We start from the raw sequence: 13,303 nt of genomic DNA on the forward strand, positions 1-13,303 counted from the left end.
GTCAGACCACGATTCGTCGACAGTGCGCGTCCACTAACCACCCAGCTGCAATTCTAGTCAGTAGCTTGTAGCTACATAACACAATGATGGTGTCTCGCAGTGTACGGTGAAAAGGGTAATCAAGAACCCCATCCTCGATCATGCTAACAAGATCATATCTCTCTCGCCAAATCTTGCTCCGCCACCATTTATGTATGCATGACCCATCCTTCGTGCCGTCCTCCGCGCTGAGCTTGTGCGCTCGGCAGCATGATTTGGCTTTCCCTTCCAAGATGGCGCGCGAGTGCAGGGGCAGGAAGCGCATCAGGCTAGCGCGCGCGAGCTAGCTAGCTAGCTAGCTGCTAGCCCTATCCTTCCGGGCAGGAATTTAGGATAGGATTTGCCCCCGGCGCTTTCGTACAATTCGTATCGCGCGCAGTGGCGGCTCTGATAACTTATTGACCTAATCCCAGCTAGCGCATAGGATTCCCGCTCCCGCTCGTCTTTGACCCCCTCTTTCCGTGTCGCGGGAGCTGGTCGATCTCGACTAGTTCTTTATTCAGATGCAGCAGCAGCAGCTAGCTAGCTAGCAGATCACATAGTTTAGGCGCCCAAATTGGGCGCGCCCATCTGCAGACGACAGAGGAGTCCTTTTTGGCGCGCGCCGATAGATTACTCTACACAACCATATCTATACCGCGTCGATCATCGTGTTCGCCTCTCTCGCCGTCGTCGATGGCATGCAGATCGAGGGAGACGACGGAGAGCTAGGTAGCGGGAGTGAATATTCGGCAGCTGCTTCGTCTCTGACCAACTCCCGGCGCCATGATTGCCCTCCGATCGGTTTCGCGGAGAAGAGATGCCCGCCCCAGTTGCTTGCTCGATCTCTTTGTCTGCGTTGCGCAATTGGACCTGCTTGATGGCAGCGAGCTGGCATCGTTGACAGCGAGTAGTAACGCGCCAGTATTATACTACGCCACAGAGGTATAGACTAGCGAGACCGTATCTGCTGCTGCCGGGGATCGTGTCGATCGATCGTACCAGCAAGAGAAAGGGATCGCCCGGTTTGTTTGTTCGCTCGGCTTCGTCTGGCTGGCCGGTGATGTGTCGAGCTCTCGCTCGCGCTAGCTAGCTGGTGCTCCGGGACGACACGGGGAGATGGCCGGGTAGATGCATGCATGGCTTGACCGCAGCGAACGATGGTGTCGTCTCGTCGGGCCTATGGGATGCCGGATGATGCGTATGGAAAGCCCTTCCTTTCCGTAGAGACAAGTTTTGATGGGCCTTTTAATTTGTTCTCGCTCGTTGTGGTGCAATTCCGCTGGCTTTTCTTGCTCTTTCCCCTGCTTGTGCGATTCCCACGACAGCGATCGAGCATTGCTGTGTTTGTGTTCATAACCTTTTTCCCCTTGTGCGATTCTAGTGGCCATTATGGGGCGATTGTGACGAGTTGTGTGCGTAGAGTGCTTTAATTATTTGTGCTATATAGGAGTATGTCTGCACATGAAATTTTCAGGTGTGTGTATTGTATATGTTGTTTGGAGCATATTTTGGCTACATATAATACAGTCAGATGTTCATCCAGTACACGTACAACTGTTTCTTATTAGAGATATTATTCCGGGGGGAAGATAAAGAATGACATAGAACATGTGCTAAGTGCTAACTATGGTCCAGCATGTAAGTGCAACGACAGCTGGCTCGATTAGTAGCCATTAATTACTCGATCTTTTTGGGCGCAGCTGAGTAAACTCAAACAATAAATCTCCACAAAAATAAACATGAATAGACTGAATAAAGTAAGAATGTTGCCGTTCTATATATCTAGTTCATTCTAGAGACTACTACATCTTACCTATATAACAGTAAATTAGAGTAGTAGTACTCCCTCGGTCAGTATATTTTTGACAACGATATGCGGCCTATGAAATTCAGCTTTGACCACTATTTGCAGTGGAAACATGTTTACAAACTGTAAAGTTTCTTATCGTATAACGAGTAGTAAAATTTTGAAATAAATTAAGTTGCTGCCGCGCTGATCAAAATTTCAAAGGCGCTTGACCCTAAACTCTGTTCTCGGTAGACAGTTTGTGACTTGTGAGAGCATCTGCTAGGCTGTCAAAACTGAAAACTTGAGCCCTCCTATGCGCCCAAAGAATCTTCATTACAAAAAATGCCAAGTTGGCTGCTGGTCGATATGAGCATCCACTACTGTGCAAAAGCTAGTTTAGGAAAGGTCGAGAATGTCGCTTTTAGCCTAGTTGACTCTAAAATTACTGTGCCAATCTGTGCACATACCGTATTGCATTGCGAGGAGAAGCATAGCATAGTTCCATGCAAACAGAAACATTACTGCCACTTGCATCCACACTCGGCCCCACGCATTATCCAAATTAAGAAGCGACAGAAGCATCCAATCATACCAGATTAGAGGTGTTTCTTGTTTGTCTCCTTGTTTAGCTCTATCTGGCGTGCAATTAGCGAGAGCTTGCATGTGGACAACGATCAAGTTTGGTTAGAAGGAAGGGTCGCTGGATGGTTCGTCCTAGAAAAATTAAAGCTTGGGCAGCAGCAGGTGAGGCCCTAGCTCCAGCGATGGTCACGGCGGCGGTGGTGGTTGGACGACGGCGAAATTTTTATGGGATGTGGCGCTGTCATTGCGTGCGCGGCCTGTCCTATCGATCAGCGGGAAATTGCGCGCTGGTGATCGATCGATTCGCCATTAAGCTTCAGCTCTCATCGCTGCGTCATCATGCACCACAAATATCAGGCTGCTGATGAGCCAATAATGTCATAGGAGTTGTTTGTGCACTAGTCTGCAATTGTGCATAGGCCAAGAGCGAGTGCCAATGCAATAATAAACTACAGCCAATAAGCTAGGCATGTCGTCAGGACTCAGCATCATGCTTGACGGGTTGCTCTTTTAGTGTGCGTGGTTGTGCAGCTTAGGTCTATATATATAACCTGCATTGCAGTGAACAGTTTTCCTTCCGCGGCCACATTGCAGTGAACAGTTGATTAGACTTAATTAGTAACCTTACCAGATTAAAGAACATGCAAGCATACTGGAGAATAATTAATTATTAACATGCTAAAGACATGGTCCTATACCAGATTAAGCAGTAATGATATGCCTGATGGAGACCATGCATGATTCCAACTATATATAAGAAGAAAATCCTAGATACCCTTTTCTTTCGCCCATAGATTTCCTTCAGAAAACATTTATATAAGCTCTATAGACTAGTCTACCAACCGGTGCTCTACTATTGTTGAGAGACGTAAGTATTAGAAATTATTGAAAAATTCTGCCCATAACTATTAGTCAAAATTGCTTACCTTGATCTCTCTCATACGTTAAATATTCTAACACAATACTCATGTTTATATGTACTTAAGGTGTTACGACTGAAGGCTATTTTACAATGAAAAAATGTGAGTAAAATAACAGATTGAATAATGGATATAATGGTTAAAGTCTACCAAATTGATGGTCGCATATTTCTAATTTTTATGAGGATTTCTAGGATTTACCTATTTATCTAGCATGTCTAATGAGGATTAATGTATGTGGATTCTCCAATTAGCAATAGTAAGAGTTGTGGATAATATATATATATATATATAACATACTAATTCTCAAAAACTATGCTTAATATATATCAAACTACCATTCATCAAATATACAGATCATCACACAAGCCAAGACATGGTCCTATACTCACCATCATCTTACAATCACGATCACTTGTAAGAAAAATAATTTAATGTATTATCAGTAAGCTCTATGATGAGCAGGACACTGCCTTCCGTACGGATTTGTCTGGGCTTCACCATCATATGGTGGACTTCCTTGCATTGGTAGGTTAAGATCCACATTCAACTGCTATGGAATTCGAGAGATTCGACAGCGATGAGAGGAGGAAGATGGCAGCACACACAGGTCACAATCTGCTCTCTAAATCATACAACCACAACAGAAAGAAAAGAGAGAAGTAAACTATAGCCACGTCAATATATATGGATATAGGGGTGAAAAATGGTTATGGAAACTCCCAATAGATCAAGGATTGAGTCCAATAAAATAAGAAATAAAATAGAAGAGAAAACATATCTTTTTATCAAAATTTAGGTATTAATACATACCATATTAACTTTGGAATTCTCGATTTGGTTGAAGTTTTTTTATTACCAAGGCTTATATGCTAGCCATCCAACCCAGTAAGCCCGTGTGTTTTATGCATTTGTATGAAAATAATATGATTATGTTCAATGAACTGTAAGTTGCACATATAGTATTAACATATATATATATATATGTTATATGTATGTACAACACTCAGATCATGCTTAGATGAAGTTTAGGGTAGGCCCCCGAGTTATTTATGATCATTTGTTTTCGATACTTCAACATCTGTAATTTTGTTTCTGAATTCTGACTCTGCCTATATGAGAAAAAATGTTTAGGAAATGATGCTGGTAACTTCTGATAGTTTCCAACCACCCGCATATATATAGGATTTTTATGTGCACATGCGAGGCTTTTTTTTTAGGGGCTCGTAGAACTAAACCTAAATTTTCATCTTCAAATTCTAAAGATAAGAATATTCTGGACGAATAATAAGTGTATGCCCTTTTCTAATACATAGTTTCCACTGATTTTAGTGAGCACCAGCTCACCAATGGTGGGGTAAATGACGTGATGGTTCATTGGTTTGTATAACCATTTGTAGATTAGGCAACATATCTATATATGTAGCTACAGATAATGGCAACTGGCAAGCATGAGCCTGCTATAGCTAGCTAGCTTAGATACAGCTTCACGTTGTGCTTTCAGACTTCCACTCCAACTCCAACGTGTATGCACTATTCAGGAACAGTAGGATAAGTGCTGACTAGTGCCACGAGCACGCGTGTGCTGCGGCTCTTTGTCCGCGAAAAACAACCAGTAGCTTTCTCAAGATGGATGACTACCACCGAGCTCTTCTCGTATCAGACATTGACAAATCTGCAAAAGGTTGCCGCTGGGCTGCTTAATAAAGTAACCTTTTTTTGCGAGGGGCTACTTAAAGTAAAATTAAGGATAAAGAATGACTGATTAATTACCCATATGAGACCCTAAGGTGAATTTTCGTTAGTATATATAGGTAACTAGAGGTCAGTGAGTATATATCCTCAACAAGTTAAGTTACCTTTATTTGACTGAGCAAGAATCGCCAAGAAAAGGAACTCTAACAGTGACAAGGCATACACATGAGACGACAAATATATACTGGCAGGCTTCAACTGCCCAGTATATATAACAGAAAGAGACAAGGCAGATCATGTTGGCAACCGTTGGGAAATGGATCAAGTACACACGTAGCATTCCCGGAGTGGTGGCGTGGCTTTCTTCTTTCTTGGGCAACATGGGTGTGCATAGGCAAAATGTTCTCACAAATTGCCATCTTTTTGCCCTGATTAGGCCAGCCACCAATCAGCTCATGAGCATCCCCTTTAATTTGTCAATGCTATATAAGACCTGGTGCTGGCCCCAACACTATGTGCCCCAAGTGTTCCTTATCATGCGCGCGCGTGTGTGAGCGAGTACACACTTGCAATGCAAAGTGAGCCAGCCCCCTTTTTGACATGGGGAGGCTGTCCGTTTCTGCAAATTCCCAAGGCGTCATCCCTAGGCCTGCCTTTTGTGCCTGTTTCGTGGCACATACCGGAAGAATCGTTGTCCCTTAGGCGTTTGTGGCCATCGCTTATACACTAAACGCTAGCAGAAGCAACTAGTAATAAACAAGCAGCCGTGTCTCAATACTGCCCTATAGTAACAAGGGTTAAGTAGTCACAGATGACAATTGTTAACTTTTCATAGGCTATATATAATGTACATGTACTTCACATGTATTTGAAAGGTGCGTTATTTACTTTCTTTATGAAGATCATATCCGCACAAGCCTTGGAGAATAAGCTCTTCGACCAAGTACTTGCTCACCACACAAGCATTCTCACTTTTTCAGATTTCTAAGCATTCTATAAACAATTAATGAGGGAAATCGTTATCAGAATAATTTTCATGAACATTAAAATTAAAGGTGAAGCTGGGGCTATACCTCCCTTCCAGTTGCCTCAATATATAATTATATATGTGCGCTCATCCAATGGGAGGCATTAATCTTAGATGATGGCAATTGGCAACATATGGATGGACAACACTGCGTTTATGTCAAGGAAACACCAATTTTCTACGCAAAAGACCTTCTAGCTGGAGAGAAGGACTCAATAATGGTGGGGACATGGTACTAAGGTAAATCATGAAAGTGTGTAAAGGTGGAGCACCTCAATCGTTCAAATATTCTAGAAGATCTCAAAAAGGGATGATTTTAATTACCTAGAACATTAGGTATGGTTCATGTTGTGATCATCCTAAACCTAGATTGTCTTTTAATATAATGCACTTATTCTACGCATCTATAGTGGCTTCATTCAACCTACGCCGTCATAAATCTGGCCACACAATAAAAAAAGTGTAAACATTGTTTATTTCTAAATTTTAGGATCAATGCAGTTCTTGAATTACAATGTTTTGAACTCAGTTATGCATCTCAAATTATGTCCTTGTGAATCAATTGTCAAGTGTGAATTAATCGTGTAGCCCAGTTGGTTAGATCCCTTATGGTAGAACCTATCCATATATCTAGGTTCAAGTATCCAACTTAGTAGGAGTTTTATTTATGGCTAATTACTAATTTAGCGATAGTACATGCCATAATTAACCTCTCTATGATCTTCCCAGTTCTTTCTTTCTATCTCTGTTTTGTGTTGCAACTCATTTCTACTCTAAAACTTTACTCTTCTACATTTGAGACAATGCTCACATGAAGGAAATATCTTGTTCATCGTACCTTTAGACTTTACTCTCTTCGTTCCAAAATGTAGTTCGTTTTGGCTTTTCTACGTTCATAGATTTTGATATACACTTAGATATATATTATATCTAGATTCATAGCAAATTCTATGAATCTAGAAAAGCCAAAACGAACTACATTTTAGAACGGAGGGAGTAGTTAGCTACTAATATAGCTCCTCAGCGTATAAAAGGTTGCAACCTTTTAATTCATGATAGGATTGGCAAACTTGGTGTTCCTTTTTTATGGGTGGCCTTCCTAATCCTAGGTAGCATCCTAGACACCCAATAAAATTTAGCAAACACATTCAGAAAGACTGGTGCATTCTTAGTCCAGCAATAGCTAGGAGTTAATCTTTACATGAAGCCAAAAAAAACAGCAATTATAGTACTGTTGTGCACCCACTTTTGCTGTAGAAAGTTTGTGCCATTGTAACTGCCAGAGATTTGTTTAGAACACTACCGCCGCTTCAAGTTGATTAGTTAAAAAATGATGAACAAACATCATAACCACCAAGCTAACTTCCCACCCATATCACACATCATTCTGGCTCAGCTCAACATTTTCTTTCTAACAAAAGCCACACATCTCTCCTTTGCCACAAGTAGCTAACCACTACTTTCCCTATATCAAATTGTTCTCTCCCTTCATGTCAACTTAGCTAAACGATGCTCAATACTTAGTTTTAGTTAGTACGTAAACGTACACCAGGATCACTATTCAAGCTCAATTGCTATTATAAAAACACCAGTTCGTGCATGCATTGCCATTTTGCTGCGGCTGTAACATCATTCATAGGCTAATGTCAACTTCACTTGATGGGCCTTCTCTCTCTCTCTCTCTCTCTCTCTCTCTCTCTCTCTCACACACACACACACACACACACAGTGTTGCTTCTGCTTTTCCGTTTCACGATTGCCTTGAGGCATCGTCAAACCCCAATAACTCGAAGCATGATTGGCCGAGTGAGTAAAGTATTAACTGTATGAGCACTATATAGTCCACCTTCATTTGTGTGGACTTAAATCTGAGAGGATGATTATTCCCCTAAAAAAAAAGTTCAAAGCTTCTGCGCCTATCCCTTTCTTCACACGCATTTTCTAATATGGAGTTGGACAACCAATAAGCCATATATTTAACATTTGGATGTCATGCAATCAATTCAATCCACTTTGGTGAGCACCCAAATGATGATGATGTATACCTCAGAGAGTGTGATGCTCACTCTCATGTCACACGAACATGTTTTATGTGAAGAATATAGGTGAAATTAAGCTGTCATGTGAGGGTCTAGCAATGTTAAATAAAAATTTGAATTTGCTGGTGTGTAATAGTTGTGCAACTATTGCAGCTTCCTAAAAGTAAAACAACAAAGACTTCGATTTCGAAATTACATTTTCGAGTAAACTGCATTGTAGACTGTTCATATAGGTCGCAGGAGACTACGTTTTAAAAAGGCTATTTGAACAAATATTAATTTAAATATAGTAGTTAGTAGGGTAACATCGTCCCAATAGTGAACAATCATTTAGGTGTATGTCCACAAAAATGACCAAATAACACGTATGCATTGGCCTAAATTATTATTGTGCTATAAAAACTGCTCACGTGCACAAGTACTGTACAACAGCAGACCGAATAATAGTTGCACTTTGAGCTCATACTACTTATATATGCAGCTAAAAAAAGTCAAAAATTCGAAGAAAGTAACTGTTCAGTTCATTAAGTTGATCAAGTACTCTGGTTATGCTACATCACAAGAGCAGTACTTGTAACATTTTTATATAACCTACTACTGGCTACTGCTCCATTCATCCATCCATCTATCCTTAGCCACACTAAACCTTAAACCTTACAAACAAGTAAGCACCAAAACACCACCACCAACCTTTCTCTCTCTCATGGACTGTTCAACACTGTAGTATGTACACAGCATTTGACTCTTGTGCCCTGCATGCCTAGTTTATGTTGCATGCATTATGCAATTAATGGATGTACCCTTCATGAACATGATCCTCCTCCCCACAATATTCTCCTCCCCTCTTCACATTTCCATGTTTCATATATACTATGTGCTCTAGAAATGAAAAAGGCCAGTGAGCTCAAACTGTTTCAACTGCGCCGCCGCCTCCTCCTCCCACGCCACCACTTGCATCGCTCTTGTCCGCGCCGCCTCCGGTGGACGCGGCCGCCACCTTGGCGTCGCCTTCCTGCGCCTTCTGCTGCGTGCTGTACTCCCCGTACAGGTAGGAGGAGAAGCCCCAGACGCAGAGCACCGTGGCCACGGCCTTCTCCGACCCGAACGGATCGCGGAACACGACCACGCCGCCGATCACGTTGGCGGTCAGCACGGCGGTCATGCACACGCCGCTGTGCAGCGACGACGTGAGGTACACCATCCCCGCGGTGCCCATGAAGCAGGCCTGCCACGTCACCACCAGCGCGGCCACCACCGCCCAGTACGCGGCCGGCGACAGGTCCCAGCGCGCCATCTCCTCCCGCCACCCGCCGGCCGCGGCCAGCCCGGCCACCGCCAGACCGGTCGCCGCGGCCTGCATGATCACCTGAACCTCCACCGCCATGCGGAACCCGCCGGACACGGCCCTGCGGTACACCAGCTCCATCACCGGCAGGTAGGCGGCGAAGAGCCCCGCGGCGCCGAGCGTGACCGCGAAGCCGACGAAGTACCTCGCCCTGCTCCCGCCGTCGGGGCGCTCGCCCGAGTCGGACGACCGGAGCGCGAGCAGCACGGAGCTGAGCGTGAGGAGCACGACGGCATTGAGGTTGGAGAAGGTGAGCGGGTGGCGCACGATGACGGCGGCGAGCACGAGCGTGAAGGCCAGCTGCGTGGACAGCAGCAGCGACGAGGTGGACACGGGCAGGTACGAGGAGCTGTAGGAGAAGAGCAGGTTATTGACCCCCATGAGCACGCCGATGACGACGCATGCGGCCAGCAGCCGCCGCGTGAACCACGCGAACGGCCGGGGCTGCGCCGCTGGCCTGCCGGCGTAGACGGGCACCAGCAGGACCGGGAACCCGACCGACTGCACCAGCGTGGCCACCCACCGGCTGTGCCCGCCGTGCGCGAAGTAGTACCGCGACAGCAGGCTCGACGCCACCGATCCGCCGAGCAGCGCAGCGTAGTTGGCGCACAGCAGCAGCAGCCGCCGCCGCCTCGCCGCGCCATTGGCGGTGGCGTCCGACGACGGCGGCGCCGGCATGTCGAGGAGCGGGGCCGGAGTGGCGACCGTGGTGGGCATTGGCGAGCTAGGGGAGTTGGTTGTGGGCGTTGGGCGAAGCGGGGTGCGGTGGTGGGGGAGTATTTAAGTGAGATGAGTGCGGGTGATTTGCGTGGGATTAGCTGCTCTTTTTAAAGGGGAGGCGAGGCGATTACGAGCTTTCCGTGGGTGATGGATGGGGATCAAGCAAATAGTGGGAGCGGAATAAACGGGGAGTCGTCTGTTTGGATGGGATTTAATTAAATTTCCCGGTGATATGTTTTGTTATTGCTCTCGACAAATTCGTGTGCATCCTCGCCGGCCTTCTTGCTTGGTTGTGCTGGTGCACTGGATCATTGCAGCTATAGTTCAATAAACCTCAAAGCTTGAGGTGAATGATGGCACGGCAAACTGATCAGCATTCGCCAATGGGAAGGAGTGTAGGTGATTGTGTTGTCATGATCTTAGATAGAGTAATTTGGAACTTCAATTTTTGGCCCCAAAAACTTCGCTACGGACTTCCATTATTTGTCCATCGGGGGAAAAATATATTGGGTGGTATTTCAAGTTCAGTAAAAACTTGAAATGTTCATTGGCTTAATTTTTTTTAAGAAAATGATGTATATTGTCAATTAATACCTCTGTACTGATGTTTATTTTCGATATATATGCTGAGAGTAACTAAGATGAGAAGAAATATGACATAGGTAAGTCAAAGGTGGAAGGGAAAGGATGAAAAGGAACAAAGTTAAGGTTGACACCTCAAACTTTCTTTTCTGTTTTCTGCAGCATTTTTTATGCTTTGAGGTTAAATTTAAATGGTACTCGAGTCTTGTCATAAAAGAGTGCCAGCCTTCGACATAAGCAAAGTCACCGACAGATTTCTTTGACCGCTAATCACTGATATCAGAATATTTGTAAAATGTAGCATATTTGTGATATTATTTTGAGGACAATCTTACTGCACAACCTTTAAAAGTTAAATAAAATAAATTAAAAAGGACGTTGATGGTTTGATTTTAAAAGCGTTGAATGCACGCAATCCGAAGCATCACTTTTTTGTGACCGGATGTATACCACTCTGGATAATATATATCTGTTTTTTTTCTTGGTATTTTTTCCATGTTGATTAGCAAATCAAAAGATTTTGTGAAGTTTCCACAATTCCACTCGATAAGCTAGACGCCTAGACTCTGGTTGCTGCAACTGATCGAAGTCGGTTGCTGCTTTCTAGGTATGTCGAGTTCAACCACTAGTGTATCTACGGCTAGGTATGTACACTGGCACTACCGTTCTAAAATAAGGCACATAAAATTTGTTACATCGTTAAAGGAAATTGAAGTCTTGTATCTCAACCAAAGGCCATGTCTGATAGCCCCGATTCCCAACACCAGCACTGGTAGTCCCGGTTCCTAATTTTTTTAATCCCGATTATGGAACTGGGACTACGAATCCGGGACTAAAGAACCGGATAAAAAATTTACTCAATGCCTAGGACTCGAATCCGAGACCTCTTGCTTCACGTACAACTTCTTTACCACCTCATCTATACAACACATGGCTTTGAATAGGATGCCTTCCTTTTAAACTAACACGTGAAGAATCCTTTTAGTTCATGTTAGATCCACCAACCGGGACTAAGGGTGACTTTTAGTCCCGGTTGGCTCCCCGCCACCTCCTAGCCGTTGAATCCGGAACTAAAACCTTCATTAGTTCCGGATCCAAAACTAGCCGGGTCAAATGAGGAGAACGAAAGATCATTTCTGATGCAATATCTCAAACTCGAGAATCCAAAAATGCACATAAAGAGCGTCTTGTCCTTTACTCTCGCTACAGGCCGGTCCTTTTAAAACTTGTTTAGCTGCTATTCCTATACGGCTTGTCCTTTATTAAATTCATAAATGGCCCATCCGAATTATTTAACTCACACACATGACATATCGCATTTGGAGCAGTTTTGATGATTACAGAACCTGTCACCTGGCAAATAAACTGGCTTGTTGTCTTCATTCTTCAAGGGTTTATATAGAACACTGGGGTTTATTTCGCGGGTACTGTGATGGTCGGGATCTGCTGTGGGAGCAGCTAGTACTAGATTTTGAAGTACAGCACAAATAACCCTAAGTCCCTAGTGTTTTTGCTTGCTAGGACACTGGCACCTCCTTGTTTTGGAGAAGAAGGGTCATGCGGGCTGCCCAAGTGGCAAAAATCGGCTATATGGGGATGGCAAAGGATCAAATTCTCGGAGGATATCCGGCTTGGGTGCTATAAATAGTACGGCCGCAGCAAAAGCGCATCATATCTGCAGAGGGAGAGAAGGGCCGGTGCCGACGCCGAGTCGCCGACCGAGGACGAGCCGGCGAGGAGGAGCAGCGCCAGGAGGGACCAGGGAGCTCGTCGTCATCCTCGTCCCGTCCCGTCCCGGGCTCCCCGGCTTCGACGCCGCGAGCGCGCGGGAAGGAGACACGGGAGGACCATCCATCATCAGCTGACGCGCCTCGCCGAGGAGTTTGCGACGCTCGCGCCGCGTGGTTTTCGTGCCCGAGGGCGCGTCACGAATGAAACCAAGTTTTTCTTAATCGGCAAAATGTCATCATCCTCGTCCTCATCCGTGTCCAGATTGTGCACCAGCTGACCGCTCGACTTTGTTGGGACTTGGGACTGAAACTGAGGCGCGGTGGCCTGCGGTTCACAGTAGGCGCACGTCGTGGGTGAAGGCAGGGGCCATGGCTGTCGCGGCGTCAGCCCTTCCACACAATGACAGGAAAGACTTGCAAAAGTTCAGACGCAGGTTCCGGTGGTCGACCCTGACAAACCGTTAGGCCTTGGTCCGGCAACGGCAGTTGCAGAGCACGCCGCATCACGCGTCCTGCACTGCACGTCGATCCGCCTGCGGTTCTGCGTGCTGCCCACCACCACCTGGAAGGTTGCCTGGAACGGTCACGCACGGTAGAGGAGTACTAGGGCCGTAGGGGCCTGTGTCACTGTGATGCGTATCGTACACCGAGCGTCCTTGGACGGATGACAGGGGGACCGAAGTACGCTCGACGCTCCAGGCTGCATGTGAAGCGCTCTGCTGCAGGTAGGCCTGCGGGTTCCCGTGTGCAGCCAGTTAAACTGCGTCGTGGTTCAAGTCCAAACCGGCTCAGTTGAAGGTGTAAAAGAAAATCGCGTTTATTTTCAGAGACCTCGTACGTACATACTGACAGA

At 45.3% G+C, this 13,303-nt stretch overlaps 1 protein-coding gene across 1 annotated transcript; it reads right to left on the bottom strand.

Annotated features, from left to right (window-relative positions):
* Nucleotides 1–8,571: 8,571 nt before the first annotated feature.
* Nucleotides 8,572–10,155, bottom strand: LOC112894499 (probable purine permease 4). The gene has a single exon (XM_025962233.1). It carries the CDS (start codon nucleotides 10,133–10,135, stop codon nucleotides 8,978–8,980), a length of 1,158 nt encoding a protein of 385 aa, XP_025818018.1. The 5' UTR covers nucleotides 10,136–10,155; the 3' UTR covers nucleotides 8,572–8,977.
* Nucleotides 10,156–13,303: the final 3,148 nt, after the last annotated feature.

This window comes from Panicum hallii, chromosome 5 (genome assembly GCF_002211085.1).
Source record: "Panicum hallii strain FIL2 chromosome 5, PHallii_v3.1, whole genome shotgun sequence".
Lineage (NCBI taxonomy): Eukaryota > Viridiplantae > Streptophyta > Magnoliopsida > Poales > Poaceae > Panicum > Panicum hallii.

Coding starts and splice junctions, on each gene's coding strand:
- LOC112894499 (XM_025962233.1), bottom strand. CDS start 10,135: ATGCCCACCACGGTCGCCACTCCGGCCCCGCTCCTCGACATGCCGGCG.